Source organism: Pempheris klunzingeri, chromosome 5 (genome assembly GCF_042242105.1).
Source record: "Pempheris klunzingeri isolate RE-2024b chromosome 5, fPemKlu1.hap1, whole genome shotgun sequence".
Taxonomy (NCBI): Eukaryota; Metazoa; Chordata; class Actinopteri; order Acropomatiformes; family Pempheridae; genus Pempheris; species Pempheris klunzingeri.
In genome coordinates this window covers 23,754,828-23,768,650 of record NC_092016.1, presented here as the reverse complement: position 1 = coordinate 23,768,650, position 13,823 = coordinate 23,754,828, and the positions used below count along the sequence as shown (strand labels likewise).

General features: G+C 41.0%; 1 protein-coding gene across 2 annotated transcripts in view; it reads left to right on the top strand.

Annotated features, from left to right (window-relative positions):
• The window catches only part of ranbp10 (RAN binding protein 10), a 34,945-nt gene that overhangs the window by 10,375 nt on the left and 10,747 nt on the right, over positions 1 to 13,823 (top strand). For both annotated transcript variants that reach the window (XR_011584318.1, XM_070830878.1), the window contains exons 2-5: positions 2,340 to 2,451; positions 5,995 to 6,047; positions 12,012 to 12,179; positions 13,186 to 13,208. Coding sequence is in view for 1 of the 2 variants with exons in the window: in XM_070830878.1 (XP_070686979.1) it covers positions 2,340 to 2,451; positions 5,995 to 6,047; positions 12,012 to 12,179; positions 13,186 to 13,208 (356 nt within the window). In the remaining variant the exon portion in view is untranslated. The remainder of the gene's footprint in view (positions 1 to 2,339; positions 2,452 to 5,994; positions 6,048 to 12,011; positions 12,180 to 13,185; positions 13,209 to 13,823) is intronic.

The following is a 13,823-nucleotide window of genomic DNA, read 5'->3' as shown; positions in this document are numbered from 1 at the left end:
GGACAGTTTTCCAATTTGGAGTTGTCTATGACTAGAGGTTCTTATGTGTGGATAGCTAATATTGTCCCATTTGGAGTTATATGCCACTAAATCGGCCTTAGATAGGTTCCCCTAATAATGTGAAAAACCCTACATTATGTTTTATAAATGCGAAATTTTAAATCTAGGTAGGGGGTAGGTGCTGTTGAAAGCAGTAGCCATTTCTCCTAGCCATCTATGCACTTGTAAAGAGACCTGTTGGCCTACTGACTACTCGTTTTCATGAGGAGCAGCTAAAAATAGACGCCATGAATGTTGCTGCAACCATTGGACCGCACAATCACACACAGCGCACACAAAAACGCACACATGCACAGGCATGCTGGTCACATAAACAAACGTGTCGTAACATGCTTAGGTATCACAGAAGGGTTGTCATTTTTTTTTTCTCCCATATGATCGATTTTCATGTGTATGGTTTATGTATTATTAATGTTCTGCAAACTCTATTAAATTCAGTATCATAGTGATAACAGTGCCACAGGATGATTCCATGACATTTATGTCCTGTGATCGCTGTCGGCACATTTGGATTTCATGACCGAGAAAACCACTAAATGTTACATGAATAGTAAAAAAAAAAAATGCAGAAGTTAAGTATGTTGTAGTTAAATATAGAGCAGAAGACTAAGCTCGGTCCTTGTCATCTAGCATATTCGATCACTACTATCACTACGTCCTGTATGTTCCCAGGTGGTTGTGTGTTCGTAGCTGCAGCTTCCACGCTCTGTCTGTCTCTCATACGCACACACAGCAACGGCCTCAAGGTGTCTGCTGACAGCCAGCTGCTTCGTTTAAGGTTACAGCCTATCTACATTTCATACATGCGCAGACATACACACACACAGCTTACTGGGACTTTATCATGACAGGTGAGCTCAGTCAGTGGTGTGATTACATGTAACCGAAAGATGCATATGTTAAATGTAGAGCCATTATACAACACACATCTCTCTCTCTCTCTCTCTCTCTCTCTCTCTCTCATGACCTGAGGGATTGCATAAGCAGCCATCTGAACATAGAATGAGAGACTATAATGACTGCTATGCTCGAATCTAATTGGTCCAGACACAATACAATGAGCCCTGTGACCCTGCTGTTTACATCTTTACCACAGACTATATATAAATCTTTACACACAGAGGTGAAAAATCAATATAGAAAAGCCCCCTTGGTAAAAGTATGGATTATTGGGAGAAAATGAGCTTTATCTGTGCATGACTGATCGCTAGATTTCATCGTAGGTCCCAGTGCATCAAGTGAAACAGTCAGATGTGACTATCTGATCTCTGCATTGATAAGACATCCTTGAAAATGAAATGTGACAAAGAGGAACTTCATCAAACTGTGGGGAAATAAATTAAACAATAAAAGCCCTATAAGTAGAGTAGCTTTGGCCCTCACATAGAATTGTCACACGACCTTTACCTTTACCACTGGATCAGATTTGCCAAACAGAAAACTGGTGTTTGTTGCCACAATCATGTAAAGGAATCAGTGGAATACCAGATCTGACTCATATAGATCATATTCACATTATTGACGTTGTTGATTTTTAGGAAAGAAGTAGATATTCGAGCAGCTTCCACTGCTACAGCTGAGGGTGTTTTTTTTTCTCTTATCAAATAGTTAGTGTGAGCCTGCAGTTAGGCTCACTTGACAACCATTTTAAGATGCTGAACACCCAGATCAGTAGAAGTCTGTCTCATATCATGAGACACCAAAGGCAAAGTGCACAAAAGTGAGATTTTTTACAAGCAGTTGGCTTTGGTGAAACTGTTTGTGTCCTTTACCAGCTGTGGTAGAAAATCAGTAAACAAATACAGGCTCAGTGTTATACTAAAACTCCATTTTCATGCTGGTATAATATTAAAAGTGGCACGCTAATGTCTCTTAAAGGGATTAAGGGATTATTTGAAGTGGAGTTGTATGAGGTACATATCCATAGTTAGTATTACCTATAGTAGATTGCAGTCAGCATGCTCCCAGTTTGAACATGCAGGCAGGAGTCCCGGCACAGACGCTAAGCAGCGTACTGCAGTGGAAAGGGGCAGCAGAAAAACACATCTTAGCCACCTGAAAAGAGGCCCACCAAAAGAAATCAACATCAGTTTAAGTATTCACTTTATCTAGAACATTTTCACTGCTTTAAATTGCTGTCAGCCTTTTTGATGTGGAACAGAAGGTGTTCTCTCCTTCTCCTCACTTACCCCAAAGCCTCCACGCCACAAACCTTGGTGATGAATTTTCCAGAAGAAAAGCGTATTGTTCATGTGCACCTTGTATTTCTATTCTTGCAGGCCACGGTAAGAATCACAAAGACGCAGCATCAGTGCGAGCCACACACCCAATCCCCGCTGCCTGTGGGATTTACTACTTTGAAGTCAAGATTGTCAGCAAAGGTCGAGATGGGTAAGCAGATACAACTCTGTTCCAGCTTTACTGCATGTGTCCTATGGTAACTTTTATCCAGGCTCAGGTCAGTGGGTCAGTTTTTCACTCATAACATTTTCATTGTGCCCAAACAAAATGAATTATTACTCCAGTGTGTCCTGCTGTTTCAAGTCTCAGTTTCAGTTTCACGACCAGGTCCATGGATCACTACACTGCACTGGCAGGGTTTACCTATTTACACTGATTTCTAGGGAAGTTACAAGCTAAATGTGCAGCGTGGCAGATGTTTCAAGAGTTGTTGTTATACAACAGTGACTCCAAGTGAACCATACTGCCCTGTACAGTGGACATTATTTTTGATAGATATATATAAAAACAAATCAAAACACTCAATTGCCATCCATGAATTACTCTGTACATACATGTTATCATTTATGTGTGCCTTTATGGAATTTTCTCTGTGAGCAGCAATGAGTCATTAATAATCAGCAATAATTGTTTAATTTATCTCACTATAAAAATAACGCTGAGGTGGCTGAATTCATGTTGAACTTGCTATATGCTAGCCAAAGTGAAGTTAAAACTGTGAACATGTTAATCATTTGCATTTAAAAAAAAACATGCCAAATGTTTGCATGTTAACACCCTCACTTTGTATGCTAAGGTGCTAACATCAGTGTTGCTATCGATCTAACCATTTGAAAGCTACATAATAAAAATGTAGACTGTTACTGTGCTGTATCAGTGCTAAATCAGTACTGTGTGTAAGTATTTTGCGGCCTCTCAGATGTCTACAAACTCAGGCTGTACAGCAATTGATAGGTCTATAACCAAAGCACGTTTTCCATGCATATCAGCTGCTTAACTAGAACAGTCCAGTATATACTGTGAATTTGTCAATAGAAATACAAAAAAGTTAATTTAAGGTATATTCAAGATTTGTTTTCAGGCTCCTTAGGCCTGTCTGTAGCTGTATGGTTGTAATGCGTCAGACATCTCTTGATTTGAGTGTTCTTTCTTTGCACATCTTTGTTTCTTGTGGTTGTTTTGGGGAGGTCAGAGGTCACTGCAGTGGGTTGTGAATTTGTGAATTTGCTTCAGCAGCTTGCTTCAGTCTGCATAAAAACAATCTTTATCAATGTTGCAAGTTTACTGGCAAGTACAACAGTGCCTCCAAATATCTCTCACAACCTCCATTAGAGTCGTCTTGTTGCCAATAGCAGTATCAGCCGCCCTGCTCTCCAAATGTTTCAGCGTTGCGTCAACAGCGGTAGATATTTGAACTTTTGTTCATCTGCTGTGCCGGCGGAAATAAGGATGTTAAGACCCAAAAGTAGCAGCTTTAGCAACAAGCCCTGGCTCGTCATATCTGAGGGGTAAGACCTGATTGTCAAGGCTTTATGTGGCTGAAAAATCACAAGCTTCATCTTAGCGGCATCAGAAGCGTCTCAATGTGACATTGGCCCACTTGTATCTAGAAACAGGATTAGTGTAAAGTGTACACCAAAAAAGAACATCCAACACTGATGCAAGCTAGAATTGCATTTTAATCATGTTTTAGAGAAATGATTGGAGAAATTTTACTTATTGGGAAGTTCTAATGCCTTACTGTGCCTAAAGCAAACTGAGACTCTCCTCCCTCATCCCCAACAAAGGTTTAACAAGGTTTGCATAATATACTGTTAACACTCCCAAGTTCCAGTTGAGCAGCTCAATGTGAACAGAACAAAACGGTGGTGTAAAGGACAACTGGGAGTGTCTGCATGTTTAAAAGCTACCTTAGCTGTTAATGGCAGAACCTTCCAAATCAACTTTGAGTTGAGACACCAGACAGCAGTGTGAATGCACTGAGTGACTGTCTGGTTCACTGGACCACAATCAGGACAACCAACATATTGAATTTATATTTAAGTCGTAAAATGAAATGACATAGGGTTCATCACCAGTGCTGCTAACTGGACATTCCTTTCATTCTTACAGTGCAGATGGAAGCGGTATGTCAGGAAATACTGCACTAGCGATGCCATAACATTCCACTATAATAGCAGACACAGTTTGTGTATCTCCAAGTGAAAACAGTGAAATTGGTCTATAAAATGAAAACCAAAATAAACCCAAATATGATACTGAACTGGGACTGTAAAAACACAAAATGTATGTGGAATAGTATAACTTTGGTCTTTCAGAACCATGGAGGAAAAGTCTAACTAGAATTTGAATTCTCCGCACTTTTTATACCCTCTTAGCTATCACTTCACTCATTTTGTCAATCACAGATTTGACCAAATCTGTACACAGAAACTATTAGTTACTAAATACTATGAAAAGGATTCAAATGAAAAATCATCATTTAATACTAATGGTTGCATTGTATTCGGATGGTCATTCCAAAATATTTCTCTCTGGCTGTAAAGTTTTGGTTTACTTAGGGCCAATGCTCGTTCCAGCCAAATCTGCGTAGCCAAAATAATGAATGTAATGTTGTTTAGAATGGCTAAACCAATGGCTGTAATCTGATACAAAGCATTGTCTACAATTGTTATTTTTATTGTTGGTTTGTCTCAGAAAAGAATATCTCTTGACTGTGGTGATCTTTTAATTAAGTGCCATCATCAGGTCAAAATGTAATTTGCTGTGCTGTGCCTGAGTTCAGCCTGACAGGGCTGCTAGCATAGCACTAGACTCTTTGTCTGGTTTTATAGACCTAATTGCAGACTGGATAATGAAGTCCTGGATGAACGATAGGCCTTTTTCTCTTTCAGGACAGTTTGACTTGTCTCAGTAGGAAAAGCACTGGTGTAAATAATCAAACAAACTGGACTGGATTCCATTTAGCTCCTTTAGTTTCTGGGTACTAGGACAGTGCATGCTGATTCATTGTCACGACTTAGCAGTAACACCTGTGCTTTTCCTACCATGAAAAGTCTGTTACTCTGTGTCATGGTTCTTGTCCCACTCTTAGTTCAACTTATTTGTACAAAAAATGTCTTTCACTTGCCTGATGTGACACCAATGTCTTTTCCTCCTCTTACATCTGCGATGTCATTGAGGAAAAGGCAGGAAAGTTGTGGATAAGACTCAGACAAGAAGTAATATATTGCTGGAATTTGAGTGGTGACATCAGCATATGCCAAAGCGAGCTGAGACGAGGCCAAACGCATTCAGCTGACAATATTGATGAGTCGTTCAATTGAGCAAAAAGCTTTGTCGCTGGCCTTTCGTAAGCTTGCTTACATGGTAAGGATGCAGGCCACACGCTTATCCTGGTGTGACGGACTTATGATGTCACTGCCGACATCTAAGCTTCACTTTTCATGTTACAACTCTCCCTTTGAGGCAAATCACTCTGCCATAACTAGGCCACACATTTGGGATATGACAGACTGTTTTGTTCAAAGTTAGCTCTACCTGACAATCATCAAAATATGATCCAGAGATTTAGGCTGAGAAAACAGCTTTCAAGTAGAGAGAGAGATTACATATATGTCTTAAAATGGGTCTATGCTGTGTAATGTGTAACATCTACTACAGATTGAAATTTTCTACTCTTGTTGTGTGCAGGTACATGGGCATCGGCCTGTCTGCCCAGGGAGTCAACATGAACAGACTGCCTGGTGAGTAGTATGTGAATGATCTCACCATAACATAACATAGCAAGCACAATCGATTCTGAATGGATGTGGATGTCAGAATGAATTGATGAAAGGATGGTAGAACGACAGGACGCAGTCTGTGGTTGGAGCAATCAATGTAGATGGGGTGAAATAAGGATTCCCAAGGTTACTCAGCATCAATAGAGTGTATGGTGTTGGCGTCGTCACACCAATGTCCAGCAATGACGTTGGCTTGCTGGGATGGAGCCAGAATTTCAAACACTTATAAGTCGGATTGGACTTACCGCCAGTCCAATCTCAGTGCTTTGGCAAGCTAAGAAGAACACTATTTTACAGCGCTGTCCTCTTTTGTTCAATGTTGGTTACACACAGGGCAGTCTGCACTGTACAATAAGCAGCTCTGGAAGGGCTGGCCAAAACCTTGACCCTGAACTTTACTTACTTATTGGCCCTTGGTTCCAGCTCTCTGGCCCCACTGGTTCAGATCACAATCAAGCACTGGCAGTGCCTTTACATCACAGAATAGGGAGGTTCCTTATTATTACAACATAAACACTGGGAAGGGGGTGATTATCAGCACTTACTTATTGTTTTCACTCGGGCCGTAGATATTTTTAGCGCCGGAGTAGTGGGGGGAGATGGTGTGGCTGAAAGATATCTCCATGTGTGGAGGCGAGAAATAAATGCAGATGAAAGGGAAGAATGTGACAAGAAATGGATTTTGTGGATAAGCGAAAGTAGCTGGAGAAGTGCCGACATTTATGAGATTTGGGGGATGAAAGCAGGAAGAGATGAGGACAGTGTGGCGTTGCTATAGTAATCGGATGTGGTTTGTGGATCCAGTCTGAACAGTCTGACAGCTGCAGAAAGAACATGTCAGGACATGTCACCTAGCAGTCATATGGATCACTGACAGGTGATGACTTGGGCTTGTGGTCTGACCTCAGATAAATCTGGTTTAACACAAACATTGCTTCTCACTTTGTAATGATGTTTGTGGGCCTGAGCCTTAACCAACACCAAATTAAATTAAAATAATATGCATGTTTAAATACAGGGCATTTTATCTCAGACATCCAAGGGTGTAATCACATGCAATTTCACAATACAATCTATGCCAATGTTGTACTTGTACTCAGTTTTGTTTGAAATATAAATTACAGATTGTGTTTCAGTTATTTCACACATGTAAACAACCATAAAACCTACTGGATTATTGACAGCTGAAGGAAATTATGTTGATCGTAGGCTCAAAACTAATCCAAAAATATTGTCAGTTTTAAAAACATACTGCAGCAATTTAGTATTTTATTTTCATGGGGTTGGTGGACTTGGTTCCCTTGGGTTAAAGGTGCCCTGTGGCATTGTCTTGTAAACAAACAAAAGTTCTGATTACATTCAGTGTTAATCACCTAAATTCCTCGTGTGTATCACTGAGATCTGACGAATGTGTTGAATGGATTTGCACCAACATTCGCAAAGGAATTGCGATTTTAAATGTCATTTAAAATAGTTTGATAATATATATTTCAAACCATGCATTATTTACACGTGTTTGCCAGCTAGTCTTCTTCTCCCCTGCCTTAGCCTTTTCAGTGGTACATTTGTTGGTGCAGAAAAGGCCCCAAAGCTTCGGCCTTTTTCTGAAGTTGGTGTGTAACAGCCACTAACTGTCCATCAGTGGAATAGCCTTTAACTGGCAGTATAAATATGTATTGGGATGCCCACATGCTCATGTGTATGCATGATGTAAACAAAACAGAGCAACCCACAAGCAAACACATTGCTACTAGTGGCCGTAAACTCCACAACATATCTCTAAACCCCACAAATGCTAGTTGCATCATCCTACACTTCCAATAATGCAGCTCGAAAAGCTCTTTCGTTGGAGCCTCCCTCTTTGGTAAGCATTTTGTTGGTAAAAATCTCTCAATCTCCATCGCCCAGTGTTTAGCCTCGTCTCTCTTATAAATGTGAGATAACCCAGATGACATCATTGTGACATCACCGGGTTTGCTTTATCTGTGGCAAAGCTCCACCTCTACCACAGGTAACATCATACAGCTGTTTTCACTGGATGAGTAGTCCTCATCATGAGTCAACTGACTTTGATATGTAAAATCAGCGGCGTTCCCCTTTAAGGGAAGTGTTTTGTGGTTTTTTTTCAGAATTCTGGGCAAAACAAAACGTACCCACCAAGTATGAAACAACGTAAGACTAAACCAGAGTCTTGTTTCCCAACATAAAGAGAAAATAGATTATGTTGAATTATACTGAATGAAAGTTACAGTCCCATTCAAGCGACTTTATTTACACGTGTTGATAAAGTTGGATTCAGACCATGGTCACTGTGTCCGGAGAACAAAGGTGCCACTATAAAGATTTAATAAGAAAACAAGACAGTCTGCTAACAACCATCCAAACCTTTGTCTACCGATACAGAAACATTTATTGTGTGTATTGTATGCTGTGCACTGACTCACTGTAAGTTATTTGCCAACAAAACTGAACTGAAAATGGCTCAGAGGAGCAATATCTATTTTCTTTGTTGTCGATCACTTTTCCACTGTGATCATTCTTCTACTTTCTGTTTTGGCTTTCTCTTTCTCCTTGTGCCCTCAACCCCCAGTCCACCATGTCCCTATACACTCAGCAACACACACACACACACACACACACTCACTCACACACGTATACACACACATACAATGACATGGACAATGGCATAGTGATCTGTGATGACATAGGAGGAAGCGTAGTAGCCATATAGCAGCCTGAATAAAGCCCTTTGCCTCTCCCAACCAATCAGACCACTCCTCTGCTCTGACCAATCACGTTCTGGGGCTTCCAGCCCTGTCTGGGGCCATTTGACCTGCTTATTGACTAGTCAAGATCTGTCCAGTGGCCGAGGTTTGTGGAATGCTGTGGACACCAGGGCAGCCAGTTCAGCAGTCTCTAGATCACACACACACACACACACACACACACACACACACACACACACACACACACATTCATACACAAAGATCATTCATTCTCCTTTCTTCTTGATTCACATGTGTCAAATGTCACACAAAGGGTGGAAGAGCGTGGAACAGCGTTGCGTGGATGGACATGTTTTCCAAACATGCTCACACATTAGTTATGAAAATATTTTCAGTTGCTAGGTTTCCACTACAGATGGTCTGTAGCCCTGGTAGACAGATTACTGTTGATTGCCTTAACTCTGACTGACTCACTGTGTTTATGTGCCAGTGTGTGTTTGTCCCGAACTCTGTGGATTTATCTGTGCGTGTCCTGGGCTGACTGATTGCGTCTCTGAGTGTATGTGTTTGCATTCGACCTCAAGGATCTGCATTTGTGCACACTTCCATTGCACGTGGACTTAATGTGCTGGTGAACTCATGCATTCATTTGTGTTTAGGTGTATGTGTGTGTGTGTGTGTGTGTGTGTGTGTGTGTGCCTTAATAGTACAATGTTCTCCACTGCTGACCTCTGTGTCTGATCCTGCCGTGGAGGCCTGCCCATTTCATTAGCATGTTGGAGCAGTGAGCCTGGCTTTAGAGGCAATATCCCTGTCAGCAGATTAATCTAATACCTCACCCCACACACACACACACACACCCATACACACTAACACACACAATATATACACATAGGCTGAAAAGAACGCATGGAAAGACAGAACGGTACGCGCTCAAGTTAAAAGAAACACACCAGTGCACATGACATTAACACATAAGAAACACATTTGGCTTAAAGTTAATACTTTACTACATGCTCACAGATACACATGTACAAGTACGCATCTAATATCTCGGCTCACCCACGACCTACTTTCACTAACCCCGCTCTGCTTTTTGGCAACGGCGGACAAGCTGTGACTGAGGAGAGACACTGGCAGAGTAAGCTGAACGCTGTCGGGCTCAGGTCCCTCTCAGCTCGGTCAGTTTAGGAAGAGGAATTCCTGCAAAACTGGATTAGTGTAAAACTTAAGGCACAACACGCTTGTCGTCCTAATAGCTGCAAGTGAATCTGTGACGCTGGCGAATGTCTTCGCTTCCTGACGCTGCAGACCTGAGAATCCTGCCGTCATGTCAGGTCTTCGTTGTACTGAAATCCCAATGACATGATCTTTGGAGATCATATGTGTTTTACCGGATACATTAGACAGCTGGTTAGGATTCCTGTCTTGTTTTTTCTGTTAGAGAGATGTTACATTCAAGGACAGAGTGTCATTTCTGCTCTCATCTTAAACACACTAGATGTCCTGAGATAGTATTTTAGCTTTAAGGCACATACTGTACAGGGATCTGTCTGGTGTCACATCGATACTGGTGTCAGTATATTTCTGTTGGATAGGCAGAATACTGGAGATTGGTTACGGCCTCTTTCAGAGAGGTCTAGATAGATAGATAGATAGATAGATAGATAGATACTCATCGTAGGGTCACTGGCACCTCTTGCTCTGTGGTACCTGCTGTGCGCAAAGCGTCTTTGTCTTTTTCAGCAGTCATTTGAGGCTTTATCAATCGAAAAGAATTGCTTGGTTAGCGCACTGATATGAAATTAGAACTTATGAGAGCCTCCTCTTCTTTGAATGGGAATCAAACTTATTTTCAGATTGAGGGGTCATGCTGTTTATATATGCCAATTATATATGCAGTGGGCTTCATGATTTCTGTTGTAAAACTTTGTCGCTCAGAGTTGGATTGACAGCCCTGTCATGTCTGCACCACGAATGTAAAGCCAGAGCCAGGAGATGGTTACTTTAGTTTAGCATAAAGGCTGGTAGCAGGTGGAAGCAGCTTGCGTGACTCTCTCTGAAGTAAAAAGCAAAGGAATCTGCTCACCAGCACTATCAAAGCTCACTAATTAAAATATTATATCTTGTTTGTTTAATCCCTACAAAATCCAAAATGTAAAAACACGGTGTGCCTATTTTTTAGCCAATGACGTACGGGAGTCTTGATCTGAACTATTTCCCTAAAGAGATAAGTAATGTTTATTTATGTCCTGACTTTTTAATACCTCTTCCTTGTAAAACACTGAATACTTGAACCTCTTGAGGCCTGTAAAAATATTTCAAAGGAAACAACGAGTGAGGGAGAAGTCGCTCTCATGTCACACTGAGGGGTCACAAACACAGACCATTTAAAGGGATCACACGCTAAAAAGGTTGTGAACCACAGCTTTAGCTTTCATACAGCACAGGTGTAAATAATAAAATGGCTTCACACTAAATGACAAGGTTCTCTCCGGACAGCTTCTTATGAATTTACAGACTTTACCAAATATACTGAATGGTGAGGTTTTCACTGTACAGCTGCAGTAATCTAACAGTCTGGCTGATTAGATAAGCCACATTGGCATGATCATGCATGAGTACCAACAGGAACAAGAAATTAGTGAGTTAAATGAGCAAATCATGACATCCTCTCCTCTCCCCCTGTACGCTGCTGGTTCAGCCTCCTGCGCTGCTGTTCCTGTTGGCAGTGACTCACCAGTTTCTTTACATAGACGGGATCCTCCTGGTGGTCATCCACAGAACTGCACCACATGCCAAACAGTCACAAAGTGTGTGTGTGTGTGTCTGTGTGTGTGTGTGTGTGTGTGTGTCTGTGTGTCTGTGTGTGTGTGTGTGTTTCACAAGACGCCCTGCAGGCAGTGGTAGTCAGATGGGAAAATCTGAGCCGCAGAAGTCAGTGAGTAACTGCCTCCCCTCCTTCAGCAGCAACTACTGTTTAGAGTGACCTCGAGCAAGTCACTTCACCTCAGATGCTCCTGTGGATGCTGAATCTGTTTATGCTGAGGAGTGTTAAACTGAGTAGAGAGCAGACCAGTGCATGTTTATCGACCTTTTCCAGTGTTGTCAGTCAAGGGGCTTTGGCTAACAACACATTTTTCATAAGGGGTTGAGTATAAAATAACAAAAACTAATCCTAATCCCTGTCCTATTTTAGGATGGGACAAGCACTCATACGGTTACCATGGGGATGACGGCCACTCCTTCTGCTCCTCCGGGACCGGCCAACCATACGGGCCAACGTTCACCACAGGGGACGTGATTGGCTGCTGTGTTAACCTCATCAACAACACTTGCTTTTACACTAAAAATGGCATTAGTTTAGGTTGGTGAACTGTGTGATATAGTAATAGATAGTTTTGCTATTTATTACTTTATTTATAGCTTGAAATCAATAAGCTATAAACTTTATCAACAAGCTATAAACTTTATCAACAAGCTATAAACTTTATCAACAAGCTATAAACTTTATTCAAGTTTATTCAAGCTCTAACTTTTTTCAGTTCTGAGCCAATTCTGATATCTGAATTTGGATATCTGCCATTACTGATACCAGCGATAGTGATACCAGTACCAGAGCTCTTTTTTCTTGAGTATTACTATTAGAATTATTACATCATTATTATCATTACTCCTGTTGTTGGTATTATGTGTATGAGGCTGTAGCAAACTGCACAGCTCTTCTATTTAATAGTGCAAAAACAACAAAAATGCAACAAAAAATGCAAGAGATTTAAAATGGACTCCAAAGTCATTTATTTGAGCTGTTGATCAGGCTTCACATACACACAGGTCTTGGAGTACAAATTGCTAAAGCAACTCCTGTAATGTTTTAGATAACAAATCATGTGCACAGCAGAGCATTATCAGCTATTCGTAAGTACTTTCCTATACATGAATTTTGAAGTCCAACGGCAAATTGACAGCTCCTTCATAAGGTGGAAGAACTGTGTAGAGAGAACACAGCGGCCTGCTCCCTCCTGTAGAATCAAGAGATGGTCAAAGTTCAGAATTGCGCTGCACCGCGGTAACAGCAGCTGCCGCCTGTACATCTATTTCATAGAATTCTGGGACACAAAACAATATGGGGGTTTACTTGACATCTTTGTAGAACTGTTTATTCCCTAATTAATGAATTCATTTGTGCCACAACATTATGGGCTTAAAATTTTAGTATGAAATATTTAAAATCATTAGACTATGGATTCTGGATTAGTGTGTGGATCGGTGATGGCAGATATCCAATGAATGAACAGTATCGACACCCGATAACAGTATTGGATGGGATCAATCCCAACTCTAAAGTAAACTGTCTGTTCTTTATCCCTCAGGTGTTGCCTTCACTGACCTCCCTGTAAGTATCATTATATGTGCATCACATCATTTCCATGATATACCAGCTAAACTCTACCAGTGCTTTCATTTTCACATTAAACCTTACCTGTGTCATACTGTGACCGACAAACCTGACTTCACTTACAGGCTAGCGGCTTGGTAGCCATGAAAATACCCTAATTTGTTCTTGTTTGGTTTTGAAGTCATTTTTTTTTCATTTGTAACACATTTTTCTCCACCAATATTATGATGCCAAACCCATATGAACCTTATACTGTTCCTGTAATTATGTGACAAACCGTGTAACAATATCTAATTTCAGCTCATGTTGGCAGTTGGGTTGGAAACTAACCTTTTTTGTTCAGTGGCTGTAGTAGCTGGAACAAAAAAACAAAACAAAAAACCTCAGCCACTGTAACAGTTTCACCAGCCAAATGGCTTTTAAGAATAGAACAGGAACTCAAAATCACAGTTGGCTGTTGGCCACAGAGGCTGCAAGAGCAGATGGAGCTACCAGCCACGGTCAAAGCTAAACAGCGTTCACCCGGGTGTTCGTGTTAATTTTATACCTTGTTGGTGGTCTTTGTATATTCCAAAAGACAAAATCCAGCGGAACCCCATAATCTAAAGACAG